Source organism: Aethalodelphis obliquidens, unplaced genomic scaffold (assembly GCF_003676395.1).
Source record: "Aethalodelphis obliquidens isolate GAN/ISIS:26980383/991018 unplaced genomic scaffold, ASM367639v1 scaffold11, whole genome shotgun sequence".
NCBI classification, from domain to species: Eukaryota; Metazoa; Chordata; class Mammalia; order Artiodactyla; family Delphinidae; genus Aethalodelphis; species Aethalodelphis obliquidens.
Genome location: NW_020837955.1, coordinates 30,670,216 through 30,692,443, shown reverse-complemented (window position 1 = coordinate 30,692,443; position 22,228 = coordinate 30,670,216). Strand labels below are relative to the sequence as shown.

The 22,228-nt window shown below is 37.9% G+C and overlaps 1 protein-coding gene across 2 annotated transcripts in view; it reads right to left on the bottom strand.

The window, feature by feature from the left end:
* The window catches only part of ATRNL1 (attractin like 1), a 678,243-nt gene that overhangs the window by 555,523 nt on the left and 100,492 nt on the right, over positions 1-22,228 (bottom strand). For both annotated transcript variants that reach the window (XM_027112688.1, XM_027112689.1), the window contains exon 10: positions 9,066-9,220. In XM_027112688.1, the coding sequence (XP_026968489.1) occupies positions 9,066-9,220 (155 nt within the window). The remainder of the gene's footprint in view (positions 1-9,065; positions 9,221-22,228) is intronic.

Below are 22,228 nucleotides of genomic sequence, written 5' to 3'. Positions count from 1 at the left end.
TGCAGACCCAACACACATCTCAAAGGCCATGCCATCTGCAGTTGCAAATTTTATACCTCTATTCCCACCACACTACTGAGCCTTGGCAGAGACGGAGTGCTGGACATGGGTTATTAGGGGACCATGTGTTCAGAGTTTTCTATCATGAGCTGTCTCTGTCATCAATAATCACGAGAACATGAAATGGAAGCTGCACCCAAGATGAAGCATGAGCAAGAGCACAGTGCACAAGCAATCTGCATGAGCTGGGAGCTCAGACCTAGTGTCATCTACCACTGCTGCCCCTGCACCCATCCCGCATCTTACAGCTATGGCCGTATGAGGAATCCTTTATGCCCAGATAACAAGAAGAGGAAAATGAAAATATGTAAGCTTCGTACGTGGCCACAATTCAAAAATGGTTATCACTTACAAGACAGCTTCACTCAGGGGTGGCCTGGAAGAACAGCAAAAAAGGAACAAGCCTCCCAACTGGGCACGCCTTTGAGAAGTGTGCCTCGTGTACATTGTGTGGAAAGAGAAATGGCCCAGGAGCAGTAGTTAATGACCTGGCTGGCTGATCAGAAGCCTAGAAGCAGAAATATTGAAGATCAGAGACAAGGAGGTCCTAGAGTAGAGACATGTGGATGAATATATCTGAACGAGCATGAAATGTGAAGATCTTTGTGATACAAGTTAAAGGCCATCAGACAGCATCCAACATAGAAGAGACGTTAAACAACCAGTAACAATTGACTGAGAAAGCTAATGTCAGTCTCTATTGTAGGACACCTCGGTGCCAACGAAATGAGCACATGCACTAAGTAGCCATATGGCAGAGATGGAGGCCATCCAGGAATGCAATAACATGGGCTCCTTCTGAAAAAAGCTGATGGAGTTACTCTTCCACTAAATGTCCAACCCGACAGCAAGATATCAATCCTGATCCCCTGATAAGGCCATTCCCCAAGAACACTAACTGGACATTTGGTGGCAAGCTGACTACATTGGGCCCCTTCCACTCTGGATGGGCCAACATTTCATTACGACAAGAATACATATTTTGAGGATGCATCTGCTTTTTCTGCCCACAGGGTCTTAACCAGCACAACTATCTTAGAAATTATGAAATGTTTGATCAACCAGCATGGGATCCCATGTAATCACGAGACACACTTCACAGAAAAGGAGGTACAGAAATGGGCCTATGACCATGAAATCCACTGGATCCCAAACCACACAACCTGACAGAGATTTTGACAGGCACAACTGAAGCACCAGGATGCGGGATACACCTGAACTAAAGATCTTCAAATACTGCTGTGTCCCCAATAGGAAGAATATATAGGTCCAAAAACCCAGGAGTAAAAGCCACTTCTTGTGGCCTCATATTCAGTTACACAACTGGGAAATTTGGGCTCCGCATCCTGCAATTCTGAGTTCTGCAGGATTAGAGGTCCTATTCCCCAAAGGGAAAAATATGCTGGCAGAAGAAGTAGCAATTAACCATGTAACTGGAAGCTACAGTTGCCACTTGGGTACTTCAGGCTCCTTGTGTCAAGGGACCAGCAAGCAGGCAAAGAAGGAGTAGCATCTTGGCAGGGGTAATTGGCCCCGACCATCAAAGGGAGGGGCTGCTGTTACAAACAAGGGCAGGGGGATATATTTGGTACACAGATGATCCATTTAGTGTTTCTTGGTATCCCTTTGCCAAGTGTGATGGTAAATGGGCAAGTACAGTAACCCAGACTAGAAGGTATATGATGAACAGGAGCTCAAATACCTAAGGGGGAGGGAGTGGGTCATGCTACCAGGTAAGACAGAGACCAGAAGAAGTGCTAGCTGAGGGTAAGGGACATGAAAAGATAATGGATGAGGGACATGGTGAATATCAGTTGCAGCCCTGAGACCAGCTACAAAAGCCAGAGCAATAATCTAGGCTCCCACCAGGGAGAAAGGCCCACTGGAATCCTGGAGGAGCTGTTTAACAAATATATTTGAAGAAGCGGGCTGAGTGGCCCAAAGAATGAATTGTGATGAACATAGAAAGGTGCTGACTAAATACACCTTCAGGGAAGGACTTATCAGTGGACATGATTCAGCTGCCAGCCCCTGCAAAGACTGCCTTAGCTACAGAGAGCTTCCACACCCAAGGGCCTGGGAGTGACCCTCGTACAATGACCGATCAAGACCTATTTTATCCTAAAGAGCGACAACTCTGAGGGGCATTTCAACTCCAGAGTTGTCCTGGAGTTGGCTGAGAATGTTAAGTCTGCTTGACTTTTACTTTTCGCCCAATCCTCCTTCTTCCCCTCCCTTTTACACGTGTTCAATCCAAGGACCTAATAAGTACCCTGAACACTGAACTCTGTCTCAGAGTTTGCTTTTCAGAGAACTGTGACAGGATTGCTTGTTACCTCAGTCTAACATAACCTGTACTGACTGATACAATACAGTAAGTGTGAATATTCCTCTACAGTGTCTTAAAATAGCTGGCAAATTGTTTTCAACTCACAAAATTGTTTAGGAAGAAGAGAATTTAACTTGCAAGCTTATGAAAAGCTAGTGGAGGTATGCAACGTTTGCAACTATAGGGACATTTCATGCCTGCTGATATCTGCCCACCTGCCAGGATTTTTCAACAGAATGAGAAGAGAAAAACATATGAGCAGTTGAAGCAAATACACTTTCCACTTATCCCTTGCAGCTTTTTCAATAATGACTAAACAGAATGTTGGGCTAGATAAATTCTGTTGCTGAGCTTTCAAATTCTTGATCAGGATTCTCTGTAAAACACAGGTTAGTTTTCCTGTAAAATGTAGAAGGTATCAAATGCCTTAAAGCTCAGTATTAAATTAATATAATTTGTTTACACATAGTCTCTTTCCATTCTTACAATATAAAGTCTCTTACATTATTAATGTCTGACTGCAATCTATAATCATATTTTTTGCCAAGAAGAAAATATATTTCCAGAACACTCATGTCATTATCACTTCACAAACAGTTCAAGGCTAGACAAACTAAAGCAAATTCCAAAGTTACTGACATCATGAAAACTGACAGAAATACCATCCCATACCGACAGAAAAGCCATACAGCAATAAAGACCAAAGTAAAATATACTCTCTAGAATATAGACTTTTAAAAAAATCTGTACTACAAGGCACTAAATATTTATTTTAAAACCTTATACACTCAATAAACATAAGATCAAGAAATTAGAGTTACTATTCTCTCAAACACAGATCTCAGCAATCAGAATACTGTGCTGTTAGGACTATTCACATATGAGAGACAACATAATTACATTAAAAACATATGCTGAAATTTAGAGACAGGTTTATTTTATCAATTATGCATAAAATAGTACAGGTGAAAAATGCACATGCACTTGGCTAATTTTTCTGCAAATATTCATATTCTTCCATGAAAATATGCATCTATAATACTTTAAAGACACATTTTAAAAATTCTTTTAATATTCCATTTGAAACACCAGTTCATAACTCAGTCTTAATAGCATATTTGAAATTCATTAAAAAGAGCACATATGTTGTAGGTATAAGACTCAAAACTAGATGAATACAAAGAAAAACTTTTACTAACCATTTGGATACTTATGTAATAGAAAACCAAATTTCTGGATGTTGCCAAAAATCTTTTTTCATCTACCCCTGAAATCCTGATGTTTCACTGGGTCCCCCTCCCCCAGGTAAAAATTTATCTTACTATTCTAAAAGGTGCACACTTTTGCTACCCACAGTTTCTCTCAGGATTTTGTCCTCTGGCATTCATTCCATAAATATTTATTTAGCTTCCTACCCTCTGCCAAGTAAAGTGGGCATCACTATTTGACAATCAATCTTAAATGAAATGATTTTATCATGTTTTAACATACAGTGTTATTTCCTATTGGCTTCAATAAATATAGTCTTGAGGTAATAAATTATATTTATAGATTCCCTGATAATGAATCATACTTGAAATCCTAGAATAATTCCTACTTGGTCATAGTTTATTATAATTTTGAAACTGCTGAATTCTATTTGCTAATATTTTATTTTAGATGTTTGATTCTATATTCATGACTGTTTTCCCTACCTTCTTTCCCAGAGGTTTTGTTGAGACATTTAAACACTTTTCTTTCAGTGTATATTCTATTTCAAGAATCTTTATTTAGCAATTTTTGTATTCAAAACAATCTCTCAAAATGATTATAGATCTACTAAGAGAGATTCATTGTTCGTTACTCTTCTTGATTCTCTACCTTGAGGTCACTGATTAAATATACTGATAAAACTAATTTTCTTGAGTGTCATGCTACATTAACAAATATTATATGCCTTTTTTCCCAATTAAAGATCTTTCAAATTTTTTTCCTGTTAAATCAGGAAAACATCAATATATAGTACAGTGGTAGAATCAAAAGAATTTTGAACTTAGACTTGGGTTCAAATTCAGAATACACCATCCTACAACCTATGCAAGTTTGGGTTTAATCATGCTAAATCACAGTTTCTTCCTGTATGAATGAATATAATAGTACACGCTACACAGATGTTATGAGAATTACATCATAAAGCATATGTAAAGTGCAAAACATTATAGGAAGCTTTCGGCGAATGTTAGTTCTCCCTTTTCACAAAACGAAAGGTCACTTTTTCCCTTACTTACTGGCCTCTTTTTTAAAGAAAAGAAACTACTATTTCTTCTACACAATAGTTTATTATAGAAAGAAAAAGAGAACCTTGAGCAAAGGATACAGTAAAGCTTAAAACAGTCAACAGTTGGCTAATTTCATTGAAAAAAGGGTATGATGATTTTAAGAGTTTTTCTTACAGACAAAGAAACAAATGGGTTCTTTCAGGTGGCAGGGCAAGGGGTACTGCTTTTGTCAAGGAAGAGCCCTAAGGAGTTAACAGAGCGCAGAGAGAAATACTGATAAACAAAGAGAGGGACACATAAAATAAACTCCAGAAAATAAAATTATAAACATGAAGAGCGAGCAAGTTTGAAATTTTATAGTTTTGCTGGATTGTTCCAAAGAATTAAATAATTAGATGTTTTAATTTGAATATGATTTTTAATGAAATTATGTGCCTTACAAAATTGTATCCATTTACTGTGTGTGTGTGTGTGTGTAGTCACACACACACACACGTATCACTCTACAGGGTTGTACAAAAACATGTACACTATGTTTCATAAACTAGTTAAGTGATTTTTAAGGGTATACTGAACTACAACTCCACTGTGTTTAAAATGATTATTATACATTACCAATTAAAATAGTATTACTTCTGCAAATATGGAATTAAGTACTTTTCTTTTTATTGAGTTTCCTTTTAAATAATTGCCTACCAAGAAGTTAATGTCATAAGTAAAACTGTCATACGCAGGAAATTTGTTTTTTAGATTCTATTATAACATTATTTTGACTTGATTTGATTTGAAGTTTAGGTGTTTTGCTTTCTGCACGATATATTTCTGATATAAATCTGACTCCCTATCCTATTCTGAAATAATCTAACTCAACAAATTACATTTTCATGACTCCACTATATTTTTGAGGAAAAAAAATTATGATCAATGTATCTCAGAGTTATCTTTCATCTTGTACATTCTCTTACCCTTAGGTAAATTTTCTTATTGAAGAAGAATAACTACCATTTGTAATTAAAAGTATCATAACTATATGTTAGGCCTACTGAAAATTCTATAATAGCTATTAATTTGATGATTCTGAAATACTGTCTCAAGATTCAATTCAATTTTAAGGTATGTTTCAATTCAGGAAAACCTCTCATTTGTAAATGTTGATATCTTCAGTCAAACCACCAAAAAGATTGGTGGTTTACTAAAGAGATGTGAAAAATATACAGACTACTTGATTCCTTTTTTCCCACTGACCCTAGAAAACTAACTTTTATGACACTACTTTCCACAGCCAAACAGTTTAAAAGTATAAATATGTCTAATAACCTGAGATCAACTCAGTGAGACATGCTTTTCCACTGCATCTTTAGTCTCATTATATACTAGAAGGCTATCTTTACCAGAAAGATCACTTTAATCTTGAATCAGGTGCAATAATGATACCACTAGCAATAACAAAATATACACTAATAAAATTTTCAGGTTGGAAATGTCTTCAAGCTAGCTTTACAAACTAGAACTTTAAGTAACGTATCATTGTATACGTTACAGTCCATCCAGTCTTATTCACCAGTCCTGGCTCTATTATCAGTTGCACTTGAGTCACTTTTTAAAAATATAAATACCCAGTGCCTAATCTAAGAGGATCAGATTATAGAGGTCTGATTTTTCTCCAGTCAACCTTCAAAGGGAATGCCAAGGTACAGCCATGTTTGAAAATCACCATTATATGCCTTCTACATCGATCATGTATAGTATAATGAGAACTGGGAAGGCAAGGTTATGTCCTCAAAGATTAATGATATTGGCTATATAAAATTTACTATGGCAGTAGGGTTGAAATAGTACATTTTAGAGCAATGAAAAATTAGTATTAGCATACATATTTTTATTGTTTAAACATCACAGAACACAATCAGCTAAATCCTCAGGTGCATTCCAGTTAAATATGCCATAAAAGTCCCAGTGTACTGTACAAAAGAGAAAAACTAGCAACACAACTTTTTTTCCCCCAAGAGGATCTATTTTCAGTTGGGTTCATATACAATGGTTATATTTTATTTCCACAAAAATATACTTCATAAGGAAAGCAATTATTTTGGAAGACATTTTCTGAAATAAGAAAAATAATTTTCCCAGGAAAATATTTCAGCATTTGATGCTACAAACCCAGGAGAGTAAATACAGATTGGGGGAGGGGGGGCTTTACTGGGAACTGCATAGAAATAATCAAATAAGGTAAAACAACACACCTTTATCCTGTATTGATTGTACTGCTTTATGTTTTTTTGTTTTTAGTTGTTAGCACAGGGAAAACAAAATCCTATGTTAAAATACAACACTGTTTAAACTATGTTATTCTTCCTCCAATTTGAACAACTTGTTTGAAAAACGAAACTGATATTTGCTTCTATCTTTCCACAGCATTAAGAAACCTTACAAAACATAAAGTGTCTGGTAATTTGTTGCGAAAATGAAGAGCATACAATGGACCCCACTAAACAGCACAGTGTAGTCAAGAGGAAAGACTACCACTTCAGGAGTTAAAAAAGCTTGATCTACCACCTGCAGGGCTTTGGGCAAATTCCTTTTACTCTTGTGCTTAATAACCTGAAAATGTGTTTATTAACACCTTGTTACAAGGTTATTAGAGAGGTTACAGATATTGTAAATAAAGCTCTTAGTAAAGTACCTAGCTCTTAGAAGACACTTAATAAAGAGTAGCAGTTAGAATAATGATAATCTGAGAGCTTGCTCTCTCTCTCTCTCTGAAAAACTAACAACTCTAATGTTTTTCACCTTGGTAAACTTTTTGGATGCATAAAACCTAAAATATGGTAATCTTGAACAATATGGAAGAAATAAAAATAAATTCCCAATATGTGAGCTACAAAATAGCTCAACATTAATTTCCTCGTTAAAATACAGAAATTGGGTGGAAGCTCCTTGAAGATCTTTTTCAAAAGTTCAAAATCTCACTTCATGGCTTTTTAACAATTACAACAAAATTCTACACTTTTCCTAGGATTTTTATTCCTAGAAGAAAAACAAAATGTTCATCCACCTCCAGAGAAATAAGCATACTGTCTCATCACCATAGCAAAATAATATGTTGACAGTGCCAACCTGGCAATGAAAGATCAGAATAAGCCAGCCTAGATTCACTACTCCATTTAACCGATTTTCTGGATCTCAGGCACTGATTTAAAAGCCTTCTGAAAGCCAAGATAATCCCATTTTCATCATGAATCATAACTTCAAATTATTATTTCAAAAGGTAAATATTTAATTATTTAGGATCTAAAAATCCTGAAGACAGTGGATTCTTTTCAATGATTACTCACAGACAGATAGTCATAGAATTTAAAAAGCATGCCTAACTTTATTACTAGGAATTTCCTTCCAAACAAGCTTACAATAGTTTAGAGATCAAAGTGCTTATTAATAGTCATAATTTTCTTTATATGCTGCCACTTGAAATAATTTTCCAAAGTAGACTATGTGCCTTTATGATGTTCAAAGGTGAAAGGATACTTCTTACATCTACTAAATGTGCTATTCTTTGGTCTCTTTTATTTTTATTTATCAAAATGTTTCTTAATAGCTTAAAATTGGTTTATTATTGTACTTTACACAATAAAAGGTCCTCTTAAGTACTGCGAAAGATTTAAAATATCAGCTATGTTTTATCTATAACATGATATATAGAGAAGAAATTTTTTCACTACAGTGGTCAACCAAGTAGCTAAATTTAGTATTCAAAAAATATATTCATTTACTATTCAGAAATTGATAGGACTAAGGATAGCATAATTAAAATTGAGTTGTAGAGATGTACTGTATTTTTAGGTTCCCTGGTAAAGATTCTTCTTTAGTTACTTCCATTCCTAGATATGTTCCGGGTTTCCATTTTGTCCCCAAATATTATTTATTTAGCTTTTCTATCTCTATATTCCTTTCTCTAATTCTATCAGTTTCCTCTATGAAGTAAGTCTATCTGATGAGTTTAATTTAAATGCATCTTTGCTCATCCCCACTAAATCTAAAGTGTCTGCATTCCTACTCTTTGTAATGTAAACTTGCTAGTGCTCCATTTATCCATTAGCAAAACTAATATGGTAATAGTCAAACAAAATAGACTGATAAAGTGCTCATGTAGGTATACAATACATAAAAGCCTTCATAAAGACATTCAAACCCAGATTTCTCAATTCCCCTGCCTCCACCACTGACTCACTTCAGTTCATCTCTTCTCCTGCCCTATACGACTACTATGCTGAAACTGGAGAGAATTCCGTTCATAATCTGTCACTGAATTTCTCTCTCTAAAATGACATATACACATGCTATCAAGTAATGTATTTGAGAATATCTACATGAAAAATTTCTGGTATTTCCTACTTTGCAGAGTCCTAACAGATACATACCTATGTCATATGCCAGGAAATCGGCAGAAAAACATTTTGCACCGTTACTCAAGGAAGTGTCATTATGGGTATTTCCTCCAAAAATAAGCATAGCTCCATTGATAAGAACAGCTGAATGAAGGTATCTGGCAAACCCACTTTCTTTCAAAATAGTCCTACAGGATAAAATTTAAAAATGTATTACAAAGGATAAAAAGATCTCCCTGATTTTATATATATTACAGAAAGGATCTAATTTGCATATAGATTTTTCCTTGGAATTGTGAAAAAACATGCTTTAGTGTTTTCAACAACTTATAAATGGCCTCTAAATTTCAATATTTTAAAAAATATTCTGAGATTCATAGTACCTTAAAATGCTTTCAGGAAACACAATATTAAACATAATTGTTAATGATTTTATAATAATATATACTTTGAAATTTTGTTTTCATTTATATAAGTAGGAAACAAGTCTCCTTTAAACTAGAGGACCAAATTATCATCAGTTTTAAATACCAAAGTAAATATAAAGTTAAATATAATAAATTTACTCTGAACAATACTCAGTTAAGACTACATGGCTCATACGGATCGCATAATATGCTTTCTAACTTTTTAAATATAACATACATGAAAGTGCACACATCATAAGTCTAACACTCAATGAATTTTCACAAGATGAACACAACTAAGTAACCAGTACTAAGATCAAAAAATAAAAATTACCACTATTCTGAGTCTAACAGCAAATATTTCTATTGCTGCCTTTGTACTTTACAAAATGGAACCACATAGTTTTTATTAATTTGTATGTATGTCCTGTTGCTTAAGATTATTTTTGAGATATACCCATATTGTGTATAATTGAAAATCACACTGCGTTTTTGAGAAACATTCAAATTAAATTAAATCTTCTTTTAATTAAAGCGTAATTATGAGAGAAATACTACAAATATATGCTCACAATTATATTTTACCTGAATTCACTGATATATATATAATAAAGGTTCATGACAATGTGAATCAATACTTTATAAATACTCTATAAATAAATCCCTGGTACAAAGAATCAACATGTAAACATAGTATGTATAGTATAGTTAGTAAGGTACATACAGTATCTCAAAAGCTATAGATTATAATACCAATTAATGCTTAAAGAATATGGAATTCATTTCCAGAATGTCAATATAAGGAGTTCCATAAACAGTCTCCCCAGGGAAAGAACTATAATTGGTAAAAATTAAAAAAAAAAAAATTTGGATCTCAAAAATGTTGCCAAGAGCAACAACAAATAAAGAAATATTTGCTCAAGAATATATACTAGGGCTTCCCTGGTGTCGCAGTGGTTGAGAGTCCGCCTGCCGATGCAGGGGACACGGGTTCGTGCCCCAGTCCGGGAGGATCCCACATGCCGCAGAGCGGCTGGGCCCGTGAGCCATGGCCGCTGAGCCTGCGCGTCCGGAGCCTGTGCTCCGCAACGGGAGAGGCCACAACAGTGAGAGGCCCGTGTACCGCAAAACAAAACAAAACAAACAAAAAAAGAATATCGACTAAATTCCATTAAGAACATCAACAGGGCTTCCCTGGTGCCGCAGTGGTTGAGAGTCCGCCTGCCGATGCAGGGAACACGGGTTCGTGCCCCGGTCGGGGAAGATCCCACGTGCCGTGGAGCGGCTGGGCCCGTGAGCCATGGCCGCTGAGCCTGCGCATCCGGAGCCTGTGCTCCGCAACGGGAGAGACCGCAACAGTGAGAGGCCCACATATCGCAAATTAATAAATAAATAACAGCAACAGTCCACGATATTTGACTCATTACCAACTCCCATTCTTCTCATCACCGCCACCTCCCCACACATACACAACCAGTTAGGCAAGGCTGTTCAACCACAGGCTGGTAAAGTCAAGAAGACTATGCTCCTTCATCCCTCAGCTCCTAGTCCAGACCATTAATATACAACCAGGAGCAACAGACTGCCAATATTTCTCAGGCCCCCGAACTCTTAGTGGCAGAAGTTCTATTCAAGGAGAAAGCATGCGAGGTCCGAGTCCTCATTCTCTACCTCGCCACCACCCACAGGGTGAAAGCTATACACCAGGCCTCAGAGATTAAGAACAAGAGGGCCAAAAAGTCTTCACTCCTAATTCATAGGGCAGCAGTTCCAAGATAAAAGAGGCAAGCTGAGAAGCGCAAAGGCTACCGTACCCATCCAGTTCTCTGCACGTAACACAGTGGTTCAATGAAAGAACAGGCTACAAACCCCACCTATATTTCCAAAGCAGTGGCATAGAGGTTTTCTCCCACAGGGAGAGACAGCCTAAGAAAAGGAGAGGCAGCCTAAGAAAAGGAGAGCCCCAAAGGTCTCAAGGGAACTTGACTTTATTTGGTACAAGGTGAAACTTCAAGCCTTAAGGGCACTCGAAAACAATGGAAGTAGTGGTTGTAAGCAATTAAGAGATAGCTACATGAGAAAAATAAGCTAAAACATAGACAAGCTAGAAGTTTATCAGAGAGAACCAGGGGAAAAGACAGCTAATAAGAGCCTTACTGGGGTCAGAACCTCAAAGACTGGCCTCAAAGACTACCCCTGAAAAAGGTTTGAAATGGAATTCAGACTGTGGGGCAATTTATGCCCCCAGAGCATTGTTGAAAATAATAGAACTGGGGCTTCCCTGGTGGCGCAGTGGTTGAGAGTCCGCCTGCCGATGCAGGGGACACGGGTTCGTGCCCTGGTCCGGGAAGATCCCACATGCCGTGGAGCGGCTGGGCCCATGAGCCATGGCCACTTAGCCTGCACGTCCGGAGCCTGTGCTCTGCAACGGGAGAGGTAAAAACAGTGAGAGGCCCACGTACGAAAAAAAAAAAAAAAAAAGAAAATAATAGAACTATCAGTTGGCAATTAGTGGAGGCTACCAGGTGAGTTTGATACAAACAGAGGCAGAAAGCTTAACAAAGAGCTCAGAGGAAAAAGTCAAACAGCTCTGCTAAAATTACTATCATCCCAGGGTGACTGTGTACATACCCAGGCTGTACCATCTGAGGAGGAACATCAGAGGACGCATTTGGAAGAAGAAACAGACTTCTCGAAAAGAGTTCAGCCAAGTTACTAAACAAATAAAATTACAACAGCCCCAGAGAGGAAGGAAAAGTCAGGATCCAGAGTTGCTACAATATATTATCTAAAATGTCTGGTTTTCAGGGAAAATTATGGCATGCAATGAAATGGGAAAGTGTGACCCATACACAGGAATAAAAGCAAGCAACAAAACTACCTTTAAGAGAACCCAGATGTCAGATGAAACAAAAAAGACTTTAAAGCAGCTATTATAAATATAGTCAAAGACTTAAAGAATACAATGTTTAAAGAAGTAAAGGAAAATACGACAACACCTTATCAAATATAAAACATTAGCAAAGAGAAATAACAAAAAAGGGAAAATTTGGAGTTGAAAAGTGTAATATTGAAATTTTAAAATTTAGTAGAGAAGCTCAACAGTATATTTCAGCAAGCAGCAAGAAAAGAAATCAGTGAACGAGCAGATAAATCAATAGAGATCCTGCAATTCAGAAAACAGAGAGGAAAATGAACAGAGTCTATGAGAAATGTAGAACACCATTAACAGCAGCAACATACATTTACTGGGAATACTAGGGCAGAGGAGGAAGAGGTAGAAGACTTTTCAAGAAATAATGGCTGACAACTTCCTAAATTTGATGAAAAACATTAGCATACACATCCAAGAAGATCAACAAACTTCAAGTAGGAAAAAATACAGAAAGAGCCACACTCAGAAATAAAATAGTAAAAATACTGAAGGCCAAGGGTAAAATCTTTAAAGCAGCAGGAGAAAGAAGTTTCTTCCCACACAAGAGAACCCCAATAAGATAAATAGCTGACTTCTCATTAGAAACAATAAAGGCCAGAAGGCAACGGGATGGCATATGAAAAGTGTTAAATTTTTTAATGTCAGAATACGAGGATACAGGGAGAGACAACAGCAAGACGTAGGAATAAGTTTCCTACTATGAATAAAAAATATTGCCTGCCGTATGGTAAACAAATGAAGTTGCAGCCATTGAGCCATCACACTGCAACCATGACAGTGAGCCCTGAGAGAACTCAGAATGGAAACAGAATGCGCTCCACTGCAGCCACCCAGGACAGTGCACCCTGAGGAGACTCAGGATGAGAAGCACAGGATACTGGCCCCAGATAGCTGAGGTGCATATCAAAGGAATGATCTCAATGAGCCTAGACTTTGCATCTTTCCAAACACAGAAAAGCACTAAATTCCTTAACTTGAGATATCTGGTTTTCTTTTTTTGCAGTATGTGGGCCTCTCCCGTTGCGGAGGCTCCGGACGTGCAGGCTCAACAGCCATGGCTCACAGGCCCAGCCGCTCTGTGACATGTGGGATCTTCCCGGACCAGGGCACAAACCCATGTCCCCTGCATCAGCAGGCGGACTCTCAACTACTGCGCCACCAGTGAAGCCCTGGTTTTCTTTAATTAACAGCAATCTTTTGATGTTCTGACTACCTGGTCTTTGTTGCAAAAACTGCTATATACCTGGCTCCTGCTTGCCTCTTTGGAGCAGTCTCTCAGAGTTATCCGAGATGCTATGTCACAGGCTTAAGTCCTCAGACTTGTCCACCAAATAAAACATAACTCTCAACTTTTAGGTTGTGCATTTTTTTTTCAGTCGACACTGCCTTCATCCTCCCACAGAAGCACTGATTTTGTCAACTACTCAGAGACAGGAGTACCTTTGTAGGTGCCCAGCAGAGAAGTCCTAGCACCACTTGGAGCAAAAATTCCAAGAACAGGACTGAAGAGGGTAAGAACAGTTTCACTTTACCACATCACCCCCACCCCCAAGGCAACAGCTCACTGCCAAGAGAAACTCATTCAATCTGCTTTTTCTCCCAGGGGGGAAAGTGAGAACCTAGTAAGTGCCTAGCTTCCATGGCCAAGCAGGATGATGCCCAAGAAGCCCACTTCTTTCTCACCCATTCCAAAACAATGACAGGATGGGCAGGGGAGGGAAAAGGGGGCTCACGGCAACCAGGGTAAAAAACCCAACAGGGCTAATGTTTCTACTAACTACCTCATGAACTCTACCGAGAGGCCCACCCATAAACTTCATAGAGTGTATTACCTGTAGATTCACCTCAACTAGCACACCCATGCTCTCAACAATCCATAAATCCCTCCCCCACGAAGCCCGCACCCCATACACACCCCTGCAGACAGCACACTTTAGCTTCTGCAGGTCATGAATGAGCACACACATATAAGTGGCTCAACTCTGTTGCCACGGAAGACTGTGCATAACCTTGAACACTTCAGGCACTGCCCTGGGGAAAATAAATAAGACGCTCTCAGTATCAGGCCTGGCTTTGTGTGATGGAGAAAATTGCATCTCCAAAATATATTAAAAACTCATATAACTCAACAGAAAAAAAGAACAATTGAATTTTAAGATGGGCAGAGGATCTGAACAGACATTTTTCCAAAGAAGACAAACAGAGGGCCAACAGGTACATGAAAAAGTGCTCAACATCACTCAACAAGGAAATGCAAATCAAAACCACAATGAGGTATCACCTCACATGCATACACACAGCTGTTGGAATGGCTATTATCAAAAACACAAGAAATAAGTATTGGTGAGGATGTGGAGAAAAGGGAACCCTTGTGCACTGTTGATGGGAATATAAATTGGTACAACCACTGTGGAAAACAGTACGAAGGTTCCTCAAAAACCAATTTAGAATTACAATTACAAATTACAAATCTAATTACAAATTTAGAACTACCAAATCATCCAGCAATTCCACTTCTGAGTATTTATCCAAAGGAAACAAAATAGCTATCTCAAAAAGATATCTGCACCCCCATCTTCATTGCAGCATTATTTACAATAACTAAGACATGGATACAACCTGAGTGTCCATCAACGGATGAATAGATAAAGATATATATACAAAGGGGAATATTATTCAGCCATTTAAAAAAAAAAAAAAGGAGGGGGCTTCCCTGGTGGCGCAGTGGTTGAGAGTCCGCCTGCCGATGCAGGGGACGTGGGTTCGTGCCCCGGTCCGGGAAGATCCCACATGCCGCGCGGAGCGGCTGAGCCCATGAGCCATGGCCACTGAGCCTGCGCGTCCGGAGCCTGTACTCCTCAACGGGAGAGGCCACAACAGTGAGAGGCCCGCGTAAAGCAAAAAAAAAAAAAGGAAATCCTGCCATTTGCAACAACATAGATGGACCTTGAGGGCATTACACTAAGTGAAATAAGTCAGACAGAGAAAGGCAAATACTGTATGACTTCACAAATATGCAATATCTAAAAATGTTTTTAAATGAACTTATAGATACAGAGAATAGATTGGTGGCCACCAAAGTCAGGTGGTAGAAGGTGGGTGAAATGAGTAAATGTGGTCAAAAGGCACAAACTTCCAGTTTTAAGACAAATAAGTCCTGGGAATGTAATATACAGCACAGTGATTATAGTTAACAATATTGTATTATGTTTGAAAGTTGTTAAGTACTTAAAAGTTCTCATTGCAAGAAAGAAATAATTCATAACTATGTATGTGATGGGTGGTAACTAAACTGTTGTAATCATTTTACAATATATACATATAACAATTCATTATGTTGTACACCTAAAACTAATACAATGTTTTATGTCAGTTTTATTTCAATTTAAAATAATTAATTAATTTAATTTTAAAAAGATAAGTGTTTGCAACAATGTGAAGAAAAGGGAACCCTTCTATACTATTGGTGGGAATGGAAATTGGTATGGTCAACTTGGAAAACAGTATGAACATTCCAGAAAAAATTAAAAATTGAACTACCAAGAACTATAATATGATCCAGCAATCCCACTTCTGCATATATACCCAATAGATGCAGCTAGAGCCTAGAAAAAATCCAACACCCTTTCATGATAAAAAGCTCCCAACAAAATAGAGATAGAAGGTAACTTCCTCAATCTGGTATGGCTGAATGGTGCACCACCACAAAAGATGGATCCATGTCCTAATCTCCAGAACCTGTGAATGTTACCTTATTTGGAAAAAGAGTCCTTTCAGATGTAATTTAATTGAGGATCTTGAGATAAGGAACTCATCTTGGATTATCCAGTGGACTCAATCCAATGACAAGTGTCCTTGTAAGAGACACACAGAAAAGAGGAGAAGGTAATGTAACTGTGGAGGCAACTGGAATGATTCAGCCACAACTCCAGGAATACTGACAGCCAAAGCTGGAAGAGGCAAGGAAAGGAATTTCCCCTAGCATTTCTGGAGGGGGCATGGCCGTGGTCACACGTTAATTTTGGATTTCTGGCCTCCAGACCTGTGAGAGAATATCTTTCCATTGTTTTAAGCTACACAGTTTGTGGTAATTTGTTACAGCAGCCATAGAAACCTAATACAAAGGATATATACAAAAAAGAAAAAACAAAAAACCCAGAGCTAACATCATACTTAATGGTAAAAGATTAAATGTTCCCCCTCTAAGATCAGGAATAAGACAAGGATTTTTGCTCTTGTCACTTTTATTCAACTTTGTATTAGAGATTATAAGAAGGAAAATGAGCAAGACCATAAAATTAAATGCATCTAAATTGGAAAGGAAGAAGTAAAAGTCTCATTATTTGCAGATGACATGATCTTATACATAGAAATTCAAAGAAATCCACAAAAAACTGCTAGAACTAATAAGTGAGTTTAGCAAGTTTGGAGGTTAAAATAAAATAAAAATAAATTGTATATCTAAAACCAGAAGTGAAAAATCCCAAGATAAAAATAATAAAACAATTCAATTTACATTAGTATCAAAAAGAAAAAGTATTTAAAAATAAATTTAATGAAACAAGTATTAAATTTAAACCATGAAAATTAGAAAACATTGAAGAGAGAAATTAAAGATAGCCTAAAAAAATGAAAGGATATCCCATTTACATGGATTGGAAAACAAAATATTGTTAAGATGACCATACTCTCCAAACTGATCTACAGATTCAACTCACTCTCTATAAAATCCCAGCTGGATATTTCTCTCATTGTCAAACTAATCCTGTGATTCATGTGGAAATTCAAGGGCCCAGGATAGCCAACTCAAAGAAAGGAAAGAATACTCTTTTCAACAAATGGTGCTAAGGCAACTGGATATCTAGGTACAAAAGAGAGAAACTGAACCCTTCCCTTACAATATATGCAAAAATTCACTAAAACTTGATAAAAGGCCTAAATTTAAGAGCTACAAGTGATAAAACTCTTAGAAGAAACTACAGAAGTAAATATTCCTTGCCTTGGTTAGGCAATGGATGCTTAGATATGACACCAAAAGCATAAGTGACAAAATATATAACAGATAAAATGGTCTTAAAAATTAAAATTTCTGAGCTTCAAAGGACACTAAAAATAAAGTGAAAAACAACATACAGAATGGGAGAAAATATTTGCAAATCACATATCTGATAAAGGATTTATATCTAGAATATATAAAGTACTCTCTCAACTCTAGAAATAATAACTCTAGAAATAGAAGGGCATTTCCTTACCTTGATAAAAAAAATTTATCAAAAAAACTAGAGGCTGAGGCAAGACGGCAGTGTGGGAAGACATGGAATTAGCATCTCCCCACAACTAGGGCACCTGCTGGCCGCTAACGGGGGACTCTGACACCCAAGGATAAGGGAGGAACCTCAAAGTGAACCAGTAGGACGTAGGGGGACTGAGGAGGGAGGAGAAGTGGAGGCCACACAGGATCAGTGCCCCTGAGGCTGGGGAGATCAGGAGAGGCAGGTGGGAGGGGCTCTCCGGGAAGAGCAGGAGAGGAGCAGAGGGCGACTGCCCCACCCACTCAGGGCCAGGGAGCCTGCTGAGCTCCCAGGCCGATCCCCTGCCCTCCAAACTCCCCTCCAGGCTGCATGGGCCCTTGGGGGCATAGGAGGGAGGCCAGGGAGATCAGGAGAGGTAGGCGGGAGGGGCCCTCCCAGACTGGAGGAGCAGGAGAGGAGAGGAGGGTGTTTGCCATGCCCACTCAAGCCCAGGAAGAATGCTGGGCTCCCAGGTAAGGTTCCTGCCCTCTGAGACCAGGGGTGGGGGCACGCCTCAGCCCCTTCTGTTCCTTGAGCCTAAGTCCCATGCCCCACAGCCCCTAGGGCCTTTTGCAGCCCTGTGGGCCCTGAGCATTGGCCCCGCCCACCACCCAAACCTGGTCCTTGCTTAGGCTCCACCCTCCACAGCCAAGGCCTTCCCCCACACCCTTTTATTTCCGCCCCCTTGTCTTTTGTACTATTGTGGTACTGTTGTACCTCCCAGTTGTTGATTCATCTATATTTTTATTTCTGTATTCTTCCTAACATATCTCTTAGTTTCCTAGTCTAATTTTATTTTTTACTTTGTTATTGTTCTTGGCTTTTTTGGGTTTGTTTTTTTTTTGCCGCCACAGGCGGCTTGCAGGATCTTGGTTCACGAGCCCAGGGTCGGGTGAAAGTTCCTGCAGTGGGAGTTCCAAGTCCGAACCACTGGACTAACAGAGAACCTCAGACCCCAGGGAATATTCATCTGAGTGAGGTCACGGAGTTCCTCATCTCAGCACCAAGACCCAGCTCTACCCAATAGCCGACCAGAGCCGGAAAGCTCAGGCCAAACAACCAGTAAGACAGGAACACATTCCCACTCATAAAAAAAAAGAGAGATGGCAAAAAAATATGTCACAAATGAAAGAGCAAGGTAAAAACCTACAATGAAGAGGAAACAGGCAATCTACCTGAAAAAGAATTCAGAGTAATGATAGTAAAGAGAATCCAGAATCTCAAAAACAGAATGGAGGCACAGATTGAGAAAATACAAGAAATGTTTAACAAAGATCTAGAAGAACTAAAGAACAAACAAACAGAGATGAACAACATAACAACTGAAATGAAAAATACACTAGAAGGAATCAATAACAGAATAACTGAGTCAGAAGAATGAATAAGCGAGCTGGAAGACAAAATGGTGGAAATAACTGCCGAGGAGCAGAATAAAGAAAAAAGATTTCATTACTATCACACGTAATGAAATTGAAACCATAATTAAAAATCTTCCAACAAACAAAAGTCCAGGACCAGATGGCTTCACAGGCAAATTCTATCAAACACTTAGAGAAGAGCTAACACCGATCCTTCTCAAACTCTTCCAAAAAACTGCAGAGGGAGAAACACTCCCATATTAATTCTACGAAGCCACCATCACCAGATACCAAAACCAGAAAAAGATATCATAAAAAAAAGAAAATTATAGACCAATATCACTGATGAACACAGATGCAAAAATCCTGAAAAAATACTAAAAAACAGAATCCAACAGCACATTAAAAGGCTCAAGTGGGATTTACCCCAGGGATGCAAGGTTTCTTCAATGTATGCAAATCAATCAATGTAATACACCACATTAATAAATTAAGGAATAAAAACCATATGATCATCTCAATAGATGCAGAAAAAGCTTTTGACAAAATTCAACACCGATTTATGATAAAAACTCTCCAGAAAATGGGCACAGAGGGAACCTACCTCAACAAAATAAAGGCCATATATGACAAACCCACAGCAAGCATCATACTCAACAGTGAAAAACTGAAAGCATTTCTACTAAGATCAGGAATAAGACAAGGATGTCCACTCTCACCACTCTTATTCAACAGTTTTGGAAGTCCTAGCCACAGCAATCAGAGAAGAAAAACAAATAAAAGGAATACAAACTGAAAAAGAAGAAGTAAAACTGTCACTGTTTGCCGATGACAAGATACTATACATAGAAAATCTAGAAAACTACTAGAACTAATCAATGAATTTGGTAAGTTGCAGGATACAAAATTAATGCACATAAATCTCTGGCATTCCTATACACCAACAACGAAAAATCAGAAAGAGAAACTAAGGAAACACTCCCATTTACCATTGCAAGAAAAAGAATGTAATACCTAGGAATAAACCTGCCTAAGGAGGTGAAAGACTTGTACTCAGAAGACTATAAGACAGTGATGAAAGAAATCAAAGATGACAAAAACAGAGAGACAAATATACCATGTTCTTGGATTGGAAGAATCAATATTGTGAAAATGACTATACTACCCAAAGCAATCTACAGATTCAATGCAATCCCTATCAAACTACCAATGACATTCTTCACAGAAATAGAACAAAAAATTTTACAATTCGTATGGAAACACAAAAGACCCCGAATAGCCAAAGCAATCTTGAGAAAGAAAAACGGACTTGGAGGAATCAGTCTCCCTGACTTCAAATTATACCACAAAGCTACAATAATCAAGACAGTATGGTACTGGCACACAAACAGAAATATAGATCAATGGTACAAGACAGAATGCCTAGAGATAAACCCACGCACATATGGGCACCTAATTTACAACAAAGGAGGCAAGAACATACAATGGAGAAAAGACAGCCTCTTTCCCAGTGGTGCTGGGAAAACTGGACAGCTATATGTGAAAGAATGAAACTAGAACACTACCTAACACCATACACAAAAATAAACCCAAAATGGATTAAAGACTTAAATGTAAGACCAGACACTATAAAACTCTTAGAGGAAAACATAGGAAAAACTCTCTTTGACATAAACCTCAGCAAGATCTTTTTTGACCCACCTCCTAGAGTAATGGAAATAAAAACAAAAATAAACAAATAGGACTTAACTAAACTTAAAAGCCTTTGCACAGAAAAGGAAGCAATAAAGAAGACAAAAAGATAACCCTCAGAATGGGAGAAAATATTTGCAAATGAAACAACAGACAAAGGATTGATCTCCAAAATATGCAAACAGCTCATGAAGCTCAATATCAAAAAAACAAACAATCCAGTTAAAAAATGGGCAGAATACCTAGACATTTCACCAAGGAAGACATACACATGGCCAAGAGGCAAATGAAAAGATGCTCAACAACACTAATTATTAGAGAAATGCAAATCAAAACTAGAACGAGGCATCACTTCACACCAGTCAAAATGGCCATCATGAAAAAAATCTACAAACAACAAATGCTGGAGAGGGTGTGGAGAAAAGGGAACCCTCTTGCACTGTTGGTGGGAATGTAAATTGATAAAGCGACTATGGAGAACAGTATGGAGGTTCCTTAAAAAACTAAAAATAGAACTATCATATGACCCAGCAATCCCACTAGTGGGCATATACCCTGAGAAAACCATAATTCAAAAAGAGACATGTACCACAATGTTCATTGCAGCACTATTTACAATAGCCAGGACATGGAACCAACCTAAATGTCCATCGACAGATGAATGGATAAAGAAGATGTAGCACATATATACACTGGAATATTACTCAGGCATACAAAGAAACGAAATTGAGTTATTTGTAGTGAGGTGGATGGACCTAGAGTCTGTCATACAGAGTGAAGTAAGTCAGAAAGAGAAAAACAAATACCATATGCTAACACATATATATGGAATGTAAAAAAAAAAAAAAAATGGTACTGCTGAACCTAGTTTCAGGGCAGGGAAAGTGATAGACATAGAAAATGGACTTGAGGACATGGGGTGGGAGGGCAAAGCTGAGGAGAAGGAAGAGTAGCATCGACATACATACACTACCAAATGTAAAATGGTTGGTGGAAGCAGCAGCATACCACAGGGAGATCAGCTCAGTGCTTTGTGATGACCTAGAAGGGTGGGATAGGGTGGATGGGAGGGAGGATCAAGAGTGGGACATGTGTATGCATGTGGCTGATTCGTTTTGTTGTGCAACAGAAACTAACACAGTATTGTGAAGCAATTATACTCCAATAAAGATCTATTAAAAAAAACAATTATACTAATGGCAAGAAAATGGAAAGATGTTTTCATTCTAAGAAAGAGCAAGGCAAGATATACTCTCTCACCACTCCTATTCAACATTTTACTGGAAGTCCTAGTTAGTGCAATAAGACAAGAAAAGGGAATAAAAGATATACAAAATGGTAAGGAATAAATAAAACTGTCTTTTTTCACACATGACATGATTGCCTATGTAAGAAATCCCAAACAACAACAACAACAAAAAAACACTCCTGGAACTAATAAGTAATTATGGCAAGGTTGTAGGATATGAGGTTAATATGCGAAAGTCAATCGCTTTCTTACATATTAACAATG